Source organism: Bidens hawaiensis, unplaced genomic scaffold (assembly GCF_021521415.1).
Source record: "Bidens hawaiensis isolate Kalapana, Puna unplaced genomic scaffold, B.hawaiensis_p1.1 tig00033540_1, whole genome shotgun sequence".
Lineage (NCBI taxonomy): Eukaryota > Viridiplantae > Streptophyta > Magnoliopsida > Asterales > Asteraceae > Bidens > Bidens hawaiensis.
Window position 1 is genome coordinate 50,130 of NW_027495756.1, and position 16,386 is coordinate 66,515.

A 16,386-nucleotide genomic window follows, 5' to 3' on the forward strand; every position below is an offset into this window, starting at 1 on the left:
TTATATAGCTGTTTTGTTATCTGCCACGACAAACGCAAGGTTTAAATGCTCATAACATTAAAATTTGATATTTTTCAAGGTTATTTTGTAACCTTAAAATCAACACATCAAATCTCCAATCTACACATTAATCAATCCAGAAAACACTAGAGCCTTAATCAACACCAATCATTTGGTTCATACAATCAAACTACATTTCTTGCAAGGAAACAGACTTCTTGAGAACTAAAAACACAAGTGCTTCCGAGCTGGAATCGATCTTAACCATTGGTTATCAGTTTCAAGATTTGAACAGCTTCTTTCAGTCTTCGGTCAGTCTGTTCCTTCAATCTTCGGTCAGTTTGTTCCTTTGGTGCTGCAGTTCGTTGATTCCTGCATATACAAAATGTTTCCATGAATGTGAAAATGCTGGTGTTTAGCAATTAAGAAATAATTAAAACATGATATTACTTATTCTTACCTCTTCTCATTGCCTGCTTTCCTTTTAAGATCTTCAACAAGATTATGCACTCTCTTCACTGAAGCATGTATATTACGCAGTCCTTCAACTCCTTTTTTGTTCAAACATATTTTTCTTAAAACATCAGCTGCAAGGAAGTACGCGTCTTCTTTGTTTCTGCATCCCATAAAAGTAAGAGAAATAAGATTATAACAGAACAAGAACCGCGACAAATGAACATGAAAAGTTGTCAAGAAACATCTTTACGAACCGTATGAATTCCCAAAGAATTATTTGACCCGATCCACTAGTGTCAATGAGTGCTTCAGTCAAATGGGGATAACGTGTGAGGTTTCTAAAAACAGAAAGTGTGTGTCTTAAAACCTCTTGATCAACAATGCTCCGACTAATTGAACGAATTAATTCAAGTAGTGTATTAATGGCCCCTGCTGCTACAAGCTTCTCACAGCATTTTTGAGAGTGTTTTGTAGCCATATCTGTATAAAACATTAACTGTAAATTAAAATATCCCAAAAGTAAACTTCTTAAATAACCAGAATAAGTAAACTAGCTCGTTACCAAGTGTTGCACAAGTATGAAGGATGCCAGTAACACTCTTCATGTTTTTCAGATCAGAAAGCGCTGCAATAAGCCTGTTTATAATTCTCATGCCATCATCCACATTTTCAGCAGCCTTTTGCACCCTTAACCGTATATCGGTTACTTTTTCTCTTGAATGTTTTCTCTCAATATATCCTTTCCAGTATGACTGTAAAAAACAAGTTATTACATTTATTCTGGTACATAATGAACTTAAGGATAAAAGTTTTGTTACTCACTTGGATCACTGCGACACGTTGTTTGTTCTGAGCTGCCCGTTTCCTAACGATCCATCCTCTAACGTTTGACTGAATCAAAACTGCTGATGCTGTTCTTTTCTGGGATTGGGTTAGTAACATACACCGCCACCACCTCTGCAACTTCAAAGCAGAACTCTCGTACAACTTAACTTCATGGTTGCAGCCTGATATTGCTCCACTTTCTATACAATCCAGTGAGTCGATGTCAGTAACATCAAGATAAGCATATATCTGACAGAAAGAACATGCGATGTGACGAGTAACACAAAACACGATTAGCCATTAAGACTTACCTAAAAGCCTCTTTCTAATAATCCACCCCTTGACAAATTTCTGAATTTTGGTAGCAGCATTTTTATGACAATTGAAATCCTTGAAGCATTTTAAACACCGAAAAGCACTTTGTATCCTCTTTGTAGCTTCCTTTTGCAACAAAAACTCCCTTCTCATCAACCGGCTATGCCAAAATCTCTGTTTCAAGAAAATCATCAAACTTATAATGAAAAAAGCAATATCAGAGGAATAGTATAACTAAAACAAATTAGCTATTCTGCATATTTTATTGACATACTTATACACTTAAAAAGTCGAACAATTATAAAGCTAACCTTGCATGAAGAATACGAATGGAGAATTGGCAAAATCTACACATTTATAAGTGTAGACTTATTTATACACTTTTTTATATGTTCTTAAGTCAGTGTGGCAAATACTATTTACGGTTTTCATAGTCAAAGGGATAATTTATACACTTTTCTAGTGCATAATAAAAAAATCTTACTTGGATCAACACGATGGAGCGCTTATAGTTACATGCTACTCTACAAGCAATCCATCTTCTTGTATGCGACTGAATGGTAATCGCTGCCTTGATTTCAAGTTTAGACTGCTTAAAGCTTCTCAAACACTTTATGGCCTTATATGACCTTTGTAGTTTTATAACTGCTTGCTTCTTTCTCAAAAAATTGTTTCTTGACAAACGTTGAATTTTTGTTGCTGCTTGCTTCTGATTCAAGAAACTCTTCCTCGATAGAAATCCACGAAAAGAACTTTGAATTTTTGTTGCTGCTTGCTTTTGATTCAAGAAACTCTCTCTCAATAGAAATCCACGATAACAACTCTGAATCTTTGTTACTGCTTGTTTCTGATTCAAGAAACTCTTCCTCAATAGAAATCCACGAATAGAACTTTGAATTTTAGTTGCTGCTTGTTTCTGATTCAAGTAACTCTTCCTCAATAGAAATCCCTGAAAAGAACTTTGAATTTTTGTTGCTGCTTGCTTCTGATTCAAGAAACTCTCTCTCAATAGAAATCCACGATAACAACTCTGAATCTTTGTTACTGCTTGTTTCTGATTCCAGAAACTCTTCCTCAATAGAAATCCACAAATAGAACTTTGAATTGTAGTTGCTGCTTGTTTCTGATTCAAGTAACTCTTCCTCAATAGAAATCCCTGAAAAGAACTTTGAATTTTTGTTGCTGCTTGCTTCTGATTCAAGAAACTCTCTCTCAATAGAAATCCACGGTAATAACTCTGAATCTTTGTTACTGCTTGTTTCTGATTCAAGAAACTCTTCCTCAATAGAAATCCACGAATAGAACTTTGAATTGTAGTTGCTGCTTGTTTCTGATTCAAGTAACTCTTCCTCAATAGAAATCCCTGAAAAGAACTTTGAATTTTTGTTGCTGCTTGCTTCTGATTCAAGAAACTCTTTCTCAATAGAAATCCACGATAATGACTTTGAATCTTCGTTGCTGCTTGTTTCTGATTTAAGAAATTCTTCCTAACTACCAATCCACAATAATAATTTTGAATTACTGTTGCTGCTTGCTTCTTATACAAGAAACTGTTCCTTGATTTGTGTCCACGATAATGACTTTGGATTTTTACTGCTGCTTGCTTCTGATGCAAGAAACTTTTCCTTAATATCCAACCACGATAACAAGCTTGAATTCTGGTTGCAGTTGATTGTTGAACATATGCAGACCTTGCTGCATGCCCACGAATGCATTTTTGAATAATAATCGCAGCATCAGTTTGATGCTTTTGGGCAATCCAATGCCGTATAGCACGTTGGATGGCTACTACAGAACGTTTGAGCTTGATAAAAGCATATCTGTCAATCAAATATCTAGAAAAACTTTTTGATGGTTTCCTTCCATCTGTAAGAAAACAAAAATGAAGAAATTAACAAAACATGAAATGATGCAAATAAAGAATATTAGCTTGATACCGTATGATTCTTCTTGAATCTTGATTGTATTGAATTTTGCAGTGGCTGATGTATTCTTCACCATTACCCAAACACGAATAACAGCTTGAAGAAAAGAAATTGTATTCATAATTCGTTTGAAGTTTCGGTATTTAACAAACAGCCTGAAATGAGATTGTATGATTGTTGCAGCATTCTCTGAAACAGACACGAAAGTATACATCAGACAGAAGAAACATCTAACAAATGCATAACATTAAACAAAGGTTACGATAATGTTATCAGGCAGCTAACGAAAAATATTATCAAGGTTACTAGATATAGAAAGTTTTAGACTGATAACCTCGCTGGTTATCGTTTGATTGTTTGCCAGGAAAACTATTTAAAACCGTGTAAACCGGATTCACATTAGCCTTGCTGTTGTGCTGAGCCATTTCTTTCCACCAAGCCATTATTGCCTTAAAATTTCTCCCATTATCTACATGAAAAAAATAATAATTAAATAAAATTTCTTGATAAGTACGGGAAACCAAAAGGTTCCAACTTGGAAAAGAAAAAATAAAGCAGTGCAAAGTGGAAACCTTCACTCTCATTCTGACAAGTTTCTACTTCATTTTCTTGAGACCCAATGAGCTGATCTCGCCTGATACATTTTATCTCGGGATTTTGATTATGACCCAAAAGTTTATGAAAATTAATTTGTCGCTGCCATACAAAAGAATAATGTACATTCATGTTAAAGACCATTAATAAAAATGTATTTCAAGTTACGCCTCATAAGGGTAGTTTGGTCATTAGTTCATTACCAAATTTCTCTTGACAACTAGCTGGGATGAGATGAAAACCAACATAATGATCACTCCCCGGTCACTGCAGGCTCCTTTATACTCAAGTATATCACTAACTTGTAAAACCTAAACATTGAGAATGTAAATTAGGACAACTATAAACCAATTTTAATATAACATGCAACTGAAGTTGTAATAATCACTTGTGATGGTGTCGAGTGTTTGGTGAAGTTCTTAATATCTGAAAAAGTAAAAAGATAAAATCAGGTTATATAGCAATAGCATACCTCTGGGAAATTCCCCAATAGTGTTGGTAACTTCTGTGACAACAAGAAGTTATGCACTGCATCAACATAATCTGAAGCTGACATGATCGACGTTCCATTTGTTTCTTTTGGATCCTTGAAGTTCATAAACATATAACAATGAACAACATGATCTTGAATCCAAATGAAACAACTTTACCAGGGTAAGAATGCATACCATGTTAGAACTAGCATCACAATGTTCTTTTTTGAAATAATAATCAAGCAAGCACCATATGGCTTTACCATCAACCAAGGATATGAAGTTCTCAACCTTCAAATCATAATTATCACAAATTGCCTGCATAGATGAGTAGCAGTAAGCATCATTGCATGATTCAACTTCACACGATACAACTATTTTATGCATGGATAATAATTAGAAACAAAATTACCTTAATCCACTCAAGAAGCATCTCCAATTGACTTGAGGTGTTTGGAAGCGACTGCTAAGATCAAGAGAGAAGAGTTATAGATTTAAAACAAATTTCTACTTTATAAAAGTCAAATTATCATTAGTAAATTGGCAATCATCTATACTAATTAATAAATAAAGGTTCATGTCATCACCATGTTAATCCTTACAAAATTTTCCCTCCTCTCTCTCATATTAAATACATTTCTCTTTTTAATATTTTGTTTTCAATTTTTAATAATTCCATCTTAATTTAAAAGAATTAATACCATCATAAATATGTTAATTTGTTTAATATAAAATATATTGCATTAGTTATTAATATTAGATTTTTATAAGTAATTAATACGAAACGGGTGGGTTTCTTTAACTGATTAAAGTATCAAACATTGGTCATGCCAAAACAATTTAAGATTAGAATGACTTTTGGTCCACGAGTTGGTTTAAAAAAGTAGTCATTTTCAACTAAATTTTGATATAGAAAATAACAAAGAAATAATTTATGATTTATGAATTTCTAACAACTTTTTATTTCCAAATTGCGAATGTGTAACTTTTTTACGGTATAATATTATCTTTATATATGTGATACATCTTTTTGTATTTTACATTATGTTATTATTTAAAAAAATTTTACTTATTTTAACCCGTGTGCTACACGGGTAACTAAGCTAGTGTTATATGTATGTGTAGAATGCATACCACTTCAGGTCCACGGATTTTAGTGATTTCATCAGATATAAGCTCATTGTTGATCAAAAGTGGCAACTGCAGATAAAGCACAAAAATCAGATTAATTATAAGGATCAAACATAAATCTTTGCTAAATTTATAAACCAACAATTTAACATGAGTAACATTTAGATTAAAGTATAAATATTCAACTAAACCTGTAGATGCACAAACATGTTCCATAGCAATGAGATTATGAGCTCCTTATCTCCATTAACAATATCTTCCGTTATTATCTCGGTTCCATCTTCGTCAATTAATGGAACTCCAATCTGCTTCAGATATTTTAGGGAAATCTCACAATTAACCAGATTTTTCTTTCGATCATCTGATGGAACAACCACTTTCTGCAAAACAAAGAAAATAATTATAATAACAGAAGGAAGCTTAAAGCACTTATTGACTATTGTTATGTAGTTTAATAGAAACCAGAATCTTTTAGAAGATTCATTTTTTAATAAGCCGACCTTAAGAATAGATGGGTCATGTTGTAAGAGTTGAATGACTCTACAGAGAAGAACTCCATCTTGTAAATCATTAAAAAGATCAGTCACCTTAAACACATACTTGACAAGAGGATTCTGCAATATGTAGCATGATCTTAATCATTGTATATAAGTACAATAAAGTGGCATAAAGTTATAAATTAAAGAAATTTCAACATACTTGGTGGTAAGAAAGCTTGTATCCAATAATTGTGAGTTGTGTAAGAAGATTACCAACTCCATGCATCACCTCAGGTGATAAAAAACCTAGAAAAAAAACGCAAGCATTAATTTGTGAACATTAAAGTTTCTTGAATAATAAAATATTGATAAGGATTCTTCTTTACCGGAAATCACATCAGAACTTGAGTTGATAGTAGCTTGAGATGTGAACAATAAAGGGGACCCACCATCAATCCCATCTATACCATAACAAATAGGCAAACTGCTCTGTGATTTAGCTCGATCAAGTATGAGTACTAGCAATAAAATTCTCTTCAATATAACATTCCCTAACTTTTCATAATAACCCGGTCTGTACAAACCATCAACCAGTTTGTTGTAAATGTAGGCTTTTGCTAGTCCAGAATGTGAGAAAAACAACTTTTCAGAAACCATTTTTAGAAAAGAAGACTCTTGCTCTGAATTTGTGTCTGTGTTTGGTTTTGGTAACAAGGATTCAACGCCAAATATGATGTAAAGCCCAATCCTTAGCCAAATAGGGTTATAGCTCATTAGAATCTTCAAGGCATTCTCCTTCATTCCAACATCAGTAACTATTGGACAGTGAGCCTTCATCTTTAGTCTTCCTTCATCAATATTCTGAAAAGTTAAATAATTAGAAACATTATTGTGAGTTTGTGACCATAGATTTAGACCTATAACTAACACAGGCCCACAAAACACAGAAAACAAACCTTTGTAACATGACTCATGACATCAAGAATCTCATGGCAACTAGTCTGGCTCAAGTAAACCGCCATTCTTTCTTTCAAGTCATCCAAGCTACAAACATCCTCAAGCGAAGCCTGCAACGGACTCAAGACTTTGTTTCTTGTTTTACCCTTATCAACCCACAAAATATCCTTCCTACGCTTGGGCCCACGCCACTCTCGATCAATGTCCACTCCACCATGAGACACACTTTCCCTCTTGGAACCCAAAAACACCACATCTGATGGCACATCAGACGATTCTTCACCCGTAAATCTTGATACATCAACTCCACAAGACCTAAAATTTTTAGAAAATGAGTCAAAACAAACTAATGCCGAAGAAAACAAAGTTTTTAGGGTAATCATGTGATACTGAATAATCATGATCAGCTCCGCTAATCACTTGCACTAACAGGTTATACATATAATAGTGCTTTAGATGTGCTTCTTACAGTTGTAAAAATCAATTCTGATAGAGATGAATCTTTGGAAAATTGAGGTTAAAATATGTAATGTAAAACTGATTATTTCATGCCTGTATGAAAATATACAACTAGCCAGAGTTTATTTAAATGTACCACATAAATCTATAAATATTAATACTACAAACTAAATTAACTAACCAGACTGTACAAAAATACAACATACATCTATAGAAATAAGTACTACAAACTAAATCAGCTAAGGAAACTAAATTAACTAACCAGAGTTTATTTAAAATTATCACATAGAAATTAGTATTACAAACTAAATTTACTAAGAAAACTAACTTAACTAACCAGAGTGTACATAAGAATACCATATAAATCAATAAAAATTAGTACTACAAACCGAATAAACTAAAGAAAAAAAACTAAATTAATTATTAGTACTACAAACTAAATTAACTGAAAACAAATGGCACAACCTAGGATTTTCAAACAGGAAATTGAGCCAAACAGTAAGCGACTTCGCCAACGACTTCAACAACTTCTCTTTATCCGTCTGCGTCTTCCTCGACGACTTCGAATGCTCTAACTCAACCGCTTTTAGTTTCTGAGCAGCAAGTGAAAACCGAGGGCGGTGGCGAACCACCGAGCATGTTGATGATGATTTAGGTGTTTGTTTAGAGGCCGTGAAGAATTGAGGACACGGTGATTCGAATTTGAAGCTAGGGTTTGGTTGAAACCGGCGTTGCGGTTTCGGTGTTTTGAAATTGGAAATGTCTCGGAGTAATGAAGAAGATGGAGATGACGGAATAATTGGATGCTTTTGCTGCTTTGATTCCATTGGAATCGGTGGTTGTGTGATCGGATCTATCTAGGGTTCCGGTGAGTTTGAAGTTGAATTGGGGGTAAAATGATTTGAATTTGAAATAATAAAGTGTAACGTTACATTCCTTTTTTGTCAACTAAATTTAAAATAGGCTTTCGCTGTTAAACCGAATGTTTGGCGGAAAGTTCGTTTAATTAATAAACGAACATGAACAAAAATGTTGTTTGATTAGTTAAACAAACGAACACGAACATAGCATTCGTTCGTTTAATTGTGTTCCTGAACGTTCGATAATGTGTTCATGAACATCTGTTCATGTTCGTTTGTATATGTTGTTCATGAAAGTTTTTTTGTACATTTATTTATACTACCTAAACATTTTATATTCTGTAATTTATTACTCCTAAGATAAAATAGAAAACCATATTCTCACATTGTTTTTGCATTGTTCTCATTTCCTTTTTTATTATTCACATGATGATACACCGATCTCAATCTCTAGGCTTCGCCGATTTTATATGTGTTCGTGAACACATTCATTTCCTGAATAAACGAACACAAACATAAAATCTCGTTCGTGAACACATTATTTTTCTTAACAAATGAACATGAACAAGGCATTGTTCATATTTGTTCGGTTCATTTATAGCCCTGTGTGCGACCTCACCTATATGAACCCTATATGTTCATGCAATCGCATAGATGATAGCTTTTGTGTTAGGGATTGTTGCCCACTTTATACGACATTGGCTTTACGAATCAACCTCATCCGAGTAGTATCTGGTTGTACAAGATCCAATTGAATTATACGACTCGACCACATTATACAAGTATTGGGTCACACGAGATCCATATTACCATATATATATTATACGGGTGGGCACCATACGAGAAGTATTGGTCCATACAAAATCCATTAAAATTTCAATTTGACACTATAACTACTTTAGTTAACCGGAGAAAACAATAGTTTAATGAATAAAATGAAAAGATGTATAGTGTTATATATATATGTTTCGTAGATTATATCATGTCAAATAATAAAGGATGAAATCTTGTTTTCTGTCTAATAATTATAGGATTCTATATCGTGTCAAATAATTGACGGAATACTATATGAATATGACTCTCTTTAACAAAAGTGAAGGATAATGATTTTGTAAATAAATATAAAGTTGCAAACCAGCCCCATCAAGATTGAACAACAAAGTTATACTATGAGCAGTTTAAGTAGGTCTAATATAGTATATATGTCAAAAAATTTCTTAACGTTAACATATGAGAATCTCGGTACAACCCAAATAATTATAATGTCTATGCAAGTCGTATGACTCTATACTACTTGTACAAACAAGTCGTATAGAAATGGTTGTTACAATGGCAGTGTACGAAAACTGATACAGCTCGTATAGCCTATACGTGTCATATAAATGGTGTATCATAAATTGAAGAGTGTGTATGATTATTGATTACCTTGGAATCTCACAAGCAAATTAAATTTTAAGCTTAAAGCTCAATTAAACAATATATCAAACAACATGCAAACAAGTAGAGGTAATATTTTTGAACTTCGGCCTTTAGTTGTCGAGGTTGTCACATATCACATATAGAGGAGTGCTGATTTCGATTAGATCGTTGTATTGTATTATATATAAAATATATAGTTGTATACGTGAATGTCTACACATTTGAACTTCTTTATGCATTTTGAACTTATTTATGCGATAATCTAACCTCCTGTCTAATAAAGGAATCAAATCCATAGACAATCATGCCGTTCTATTATTCTCCAGGGAATTCAGTTTTTTAGGGTTCCTATTCATTAAGATCCAAATTGACCGATTCTTATACCAATCTCATCCACCTAGCATTTCTTTCCTTTTTACATATATATAATATTAATGGGATCGATTAGTAAGGGAAATCATCAGAGATATTTTCAATAAACAAATCACCATCTAGCCATTTTTGTCTTTTCGATTTCTATTTCATATTAAGTATGATTTAATTTGTGTTTATCAATAGTATGAACCCTAAATCTCATCTCACTATCACGATTCGTGTTCATCCCCTGCATCGATTGTATTATATATTTTTCCTGTGAAGCTATTTGTTTCTCATTAATATGTTTCTTACTTCAGTAGGACCTACGATAGAACCAGTAAATATGTTTCTTACTAAGCTTTGTATGATTATTGCATAATGAAATTGTTAGTAATGTTTATTTCCAATGTTGTTTTGTTTGTGTTTCTAATTTATGTGTCAGATCATCGTCTGCTAGAATTAGAGTTATGAATTGCTTGGACTAATGGAACCGTACTCTTTGATTATGTGAATGCTCATGTTTTGAGAGTAGATTGCAAAAATTGACTTTGATTATTAGTTGAATAATGAAACCTTTAAATAATGTATAAACATTTGGTGGTTTGATGAAAGTGTTCTGCTTATTTGTTATTTGGTGGTTTGATGAAAGTGTATTGCTTAATTTTGATATTATTATTATTATTATTATTATTATTATTATTATCTTTGGCATTTGAGAATTTTTATATTGTCAACTTCAATTGCAAAATAAAGATTCAAAGTAGTTAAAATTGTCATGTTTTGGAATGTTTTTGAGTTAAATGTATGTGTAGTGTTATAAACTGGTAAGAAACAAAGATTAAATAATATAATTAATTAATAATGGTTCATATTACGTCTTCGACATATTTGTGTGTTGTGTGGTGTGTGCAGTCACTACTCAGTACAATGCAATGCATACATATGCAATCTTGAAGCTAGCTAACATTTTGCATACCAAGGAACTTGCTCAGAGACTTGAGGTAAGATTATGATTTTATATATTTTCACTTGATGAGTTGATGGTTATTAGTTATTTTACATTACTAATTAAGGTTTCATTTTTTGTTCTGTATAAATTTTCTTTTACCTATGGTAAGGGGTTCAAAAGAAGGACTATGCGATTAGGATCTGATGTGATCGTTTAATGTCGTGCATCTCGGAACAGGTCATGGTTTCATGTTGTTTAATTACATAATTGATTTATGGAAGTGACGATTATGCCCTTAGTGCTGGTCTTTTATTCTATATGTTTCTAAAAAAAGCTAATATGTAGCTGCTCTAGCAATGTATGGCATGCTTGAATGCAATAAGGTGGCCAAGTAAGTCTTTGACTTTTTCTTATGGGTCAAAAGGGTCAGAATTGGTAAACCCGGTGTTTCTGAAAAATATTATGTTTGCATTTAGATATGAATATCTGATGATATAAACAGTGCAGGCCACCGAAGGAGTATTCTAATTAATTAATAATTTTTTCATGGTCTTTTACAAATGTAGCATGATATTTTTAAGTTTAATAAATAATTTGTATGATTTGAGAATGAAAATTGTTATATTTGTTCAATAGTTTGATTCTTTTTAATTAATTGTAGACTGTTAGAAGGTGATATAGATTGACGAGTTGACTCAAACATAAACTAATACATCAAATTTAAAACTTAAATTTTAATTATAAAAGCTACCGTCAATTTCTGATTGAAAACTTTGAAGCACCCCAAAATAAGAAAATGTATTGGAATCACGTCAATAATAAGAGTTTAAATTCAGCACTTGATAAGAACAATTAAAAAGATAACATATTGAAAAATAAATGAGTTTTAACTTGATCACTAGGAAAAGTCTATTTACATAAGATTAATTATGTAACATGAGCGAAAATATCATTCTTTTATGTTCTCTTTTAGATTCTTAGTACTGAAAATATACGAAGTTAAAAATTGTGTGAATTTTAATTTTAACGTTAAGATTTTCCACCCCCACCTATGTAAAACAAGAGAAATAAAAATGGTGTCAACACTCTCACCAATTGTAAATTTATCTTATTATTATGTAATACTTTAATAGATTTATCAATTTTTTTATTATTTTTATTTGAATTTTTTCCAACCCGTGTATTACACGGGTATCGAACCTAGTTGAAAGTAATTGAGACGAGCAAAAAATATTGATATGTACAACTTAGCTATAAAAAAATTAATCAAGACTAATGGTTCACCACTTAAGCTATAAAACGATGACATGGATTGGTTTTTGTTGGTTTATGTCATCTCTTTTGTTGTTAAAACTTAAAAGGGAGGTATAAGTAATGAATGATTAGTGTCTTTTTATATATTTTAATTCGTACGTACTAATTAATGATGATACATATGATAGGGTGTTATAGAGTATGGTGCATATGGAAACACCTTTATTAAAAATGTTCGTCTCGTTTTACTTGTGCATATAGAAACCCCTATTTTGAGACTCTTAGTGGGTATAAAAAGAATTTACAATTCATCCAAATAAATTGGACCATATGAAACATGCATTTCAACACCCTTTTGAATTCGACGAGGGTAAACAAGACATAGAAAGGATATCGGCAAGAAAAGAACTTAATTCAATTCATAAACATCACACTTAATCGATTATAATTATTTAAAAATTTGGTAAAATTATTAATACTAATACTAATCACTCACATTATCTTTCTTTAAAATAAAAGAAAAGGACAATAAACTATGTCACCGTATATATACAAGTCGACCAAAAATTAACGTCACGCTGCAAACCAAAAACAATCATAAAATATTCTTAATCTAGAAAGATTAAAGATTAAAGGTAAACTTTTCACAAGTTTGTTAAGGTGAAACATGTATTTCCAACCCTTTTATTTCTATTGTAATGGTGGAAAAAAGGGAAATTATTTAGTTTATAAATATGTATTAGTTTTTTCCATTATATAAGTTTAATTGTTATGACTTTAATACTGGTATTAAAGGTTCGCTTATATTAGCATCTATATCAAATTCTTTTATGTCGGCCTCATCACCCCAATCATATTTCTCTAACCTAAATGCACATAGAAAATATAGGCAACTTTGTAACAATCGTATTAAAGTCATACCAAATCTATTTAAATTGAAGATAGACAAAACTAACATATTTATAAATTGAAATAATTTTTTTTCCCATGAATACTCACATTAAAAATAAAAGGGTTAGGAATACATGTTTCAGCGCGACGTTAACTTTTTGTCACCTAATTATTCGCGGTAGCATAACGTATCGTCTTTTTTTTTAGAATAAAGAAAGATGATGCGAGTGATAAGGTTGAGGGAAAGGAGATCAAAAAAGAATTTAATATATGCAAATTATGTGATATTAATATTAGTGATCTTATCAAATAATTGAATAACGATAATCGGCTACTATGATATTTTATAAATTTAAATAAGTTCCTTTGTAGCTGATTTCTTTTGAATGTCGCATTTACTCATATTAGATTCAAAATGATTAGAAATGCATGTTTAACATGCCCTAGTTAGTTTTCGATGAAAATACGTTAACGCAAATGTTTTTGGCTAAAATGTTAGCTTTCATCTTCCCCGTTTTAAGGTTTTTGATGTTCCTTGCCGATGGTAATTATTCTAGTGTCGTACACAGAAGGAAACAACCCCTCTTAAGAACATGTTATGATTGTTCTGCTTGCAGCTTAGAGCTAGCTTATTTGTCGACCGAGTTATTAACGTTATGCTAATTGTTTGTTATTGGTGGAATTTTACTAAGTATGATTGTTGTTTTATTGTTATTGTATATATATATATATAATTAACTCTTTATTAAAAAAAAACATACCCGGTATGGCTGGATATCCAAAATCAGCATGAGACTTGCCACTTGAGAAGCTTCAGACATGAGTCGGTCAAGAGAAAACAATGTCGTTAGCTAGCCACATGATATAGGGTATTTTGTGACCAACATCCGATGTGTGAATCAGTATTATGTGTGTTGAAAGTAACGTGTGAGTAATGAACGAGTCTGAACCTGGTTGTTGGAGTTGTATTTTCACCGTACAAATGTTGTCAAATTAACTAACCTTTAGGTACACCGGTTTTTAAAGTTGGGCATGGTTTTTATACACCAGCTGCGGGAAAAGACAAAAAAAATGCATATTAAACTCCCATTTACAATGTGCAAACCGCAACTTATACAACATATAATGTAAAGCGGAATAAGATAAAAATATTATAACCATAAATCATATCATCGTCTCGTAATAAAATTCTTATTACATATGCCAGTAGTATGCACGTGTAACAAAGTCAAAACTAAAATAATTCAAGCCAAACTAAGCGAGCCACCCTTGGCTCGGGTTACTCTTATAAACATAGCCAATTTAGGCGAGCTATGATCTAGGCGGGTTGTGTAAATTGCTTTAAGCAATCTTACCATGTATGTGTTTCTTAAAATCTTACAAGGTAAAACAATGTTATTGGGTATATCTTTTGGGGAAAGCACACTACATCTAACTAAGTGAAGATCACACAAGTACACGAGCTGAGCCTGTACCCCTTGTGAATCGAGATCATAACGTTAAAAACTCAAATCAGGGTGGGCTAACACTTTCTATCAAATATTGAAAGATAAGATAATTCGAGGATAAACTCGTGTAATTATTTCTTGATAGTTATGGTTTCAGTATTCCATGAATTAAGTGTTATATTCGTCACGATTTTAATAAAATTTATCTCTAAATAGTTATAAATAAACTATATATATAATAATGATACATGTAGCAGCATAGAATATTTATGATTATAACAACTCACGTTTGTCTTAACAATAATGCAATATACAATATTACCTTGGGGGTGTTGATCGAACAAGCGAAACCGAGTGAGCCACCCTATGACTACACAGTTATGATTCTTCGACTTGCCGTGAACAAGGAGACCCAAGAGAACTATAGAGACAAGGTGGTCTTTTATAGGCTTAAAAAAACCGACTATTGAAGGCCATAACTCATGATATTAAATCCATTTGATTTATTAAATTTACTTTGACCAAAACTAATTCATATATTTATATAAATGTCTATAAATGTCAAGTCAATTGCATTAAATTAAAAAGGTTACAAGTTACTTGACCTGGTTATAGTTTAAATTCATTTAGAAGGATGTAAATCACATATAAAAAAACGGGACGGAATTGATGAAGTCGTTGTGAAAGAAGCAATTAATTGCAATTACGAAACCTTGTAGCAGTCGTCGCCTTGGTAGAGCAAGACGTAGGAGATGGGCTGTGGAGAAAATGATCGATGAATTACATACACAAATAACTATTTAACTAGATTTCAATCAAAACTACACAGCATTGATGATTAAAATATTAATAAGACGTCACTGAATGAAACACAGTCCAAATCGGTACTTGCTTGGGAATTCAAGTGACAAGTTTTGAAAACATAAACATAATTAACAAAAACTTATAAAGGTGTTTATTCTTAAGAAACTCTTATACATTAATGCATGAGTAACTTGTATATTACAATTAACTTAAAAAGCAAGATAAAGGGCGTGGCTACGTTCTCGTTGTAGAGACCATAACCGAGCGTAGAGGTGGGCAAATAAACCGGTTAACCGAATCGCCCGAAAAACTGAAACGAAACCAAACGGGTTTGAATCCGATTATGTAGAAACCGGTTTGAAACTGTCTGTAATTTTCTCCCTCAAAACCAGTTAACCGAACCAAAGTTGGCCAAAACCAGTCAAGGTCAAAATCCGAACCGAAACCGATCGTAACCTGGTCAAGACGCTGATTTCAACCTGAACCGAACCGTCAACCCAAACCGGTTTGTGCACCTTTAACCAAGCGTGTGGTGCACAAGTTGCCATCAACACGGAATCAAATATGATAACGTGCCCTAAACCGACTCAACCTTGATCATTCTATTCTATAAATCGGCCTTCATATCCACACCTCTTTTCATTCATACCTTTCAATACAATACAATACAATCCTTCATTAAATTCTCTTTCAAGGTATTCATCTATCTAATATCTTCTGAGTATCAATTATTAGATCAATAGGTTTTCACGTACGATCGCTGCTTGCTGCTGTTATAAAATTAATTGTG

The 16,386-nt window shown here is 32.4% G+C and overlaps 1 protein-coding gene across 1 annotated transcript; it reads right to left on the reverse strand.

Moving 5' to 3' along the window:
• Nucleotides 1-244: 244 nt before the first annotated feature.
• On the reverse strand, nucleotides 245-8,486 carry LOC143585026 (uncharacterized). The gene is made up of 21 exons (XM_077066921.1): nucleotides 8,080-8,486; nucleotides 7,155-7,470; nucleotides 6,585-7,059; nucleotides 6,419-6,504; nucleotides 6,220-6,333; nucleotides 5,911-6,099; nucleotides 5,723-5,788; nucleotides 5,001-5,051; nucleotides 4,784-4,906; nucleotides 4,588-4,701; nucleotides 4,319-4,426; nucleotides 4,094-4,217; nucleotides 3,856-3,990; nucleotides 3,534-3,710; nucleotides 2,081-3,462; nucleotides 1,593-1,770; nucleotides 1,279-1,481; nucleotides 1,019-1,208; nucleotides 711-936; nucleotides 461-616; nucleotides 245-372 (listed from the first exon to the last, which is right to left on the reverse strand). The coding sequence occupies exons 1-21, from the start codon at nucleotides 8,439-8,441 to the stop codon at nucleotides 261-263; spliced, it is 4,887 nt and encodes a 1,628-aa protein (XP_076923036.1). The 5' UTR covers nucleotides 8,442-8,486; the 3' UTR covers nucleotides 245-260.
• Between the last annotated feature and the right edge of the window lie 7,900 nt (nucleotides 8,487-16,386).

Excerpts from the sequence above, each read along its gene's own strand:
- LOC143585026 (XM_077066921.1), bottom strand. The coding sequence starts at position 8,441 with ATGGAATCAAAGCAGCAAAAGCATCCAATTATTCCGTCATCTCCATCT. Across the intron at positions 4,907-5,000 it reads TGCTTCTTGAGTGGATTAAG|GCAATTTGTGATAATTATGA; the intron begins GTAATTTTGTTT and ends TCATCTATGCAG. Across the intron at positions 617-710 it reads ATTCTTTGGGAATTCATACG|AAACAAAGAAGACGCGTACT; the intron begins GTTCGTAAAGAT and ends TATGGGATGCAG.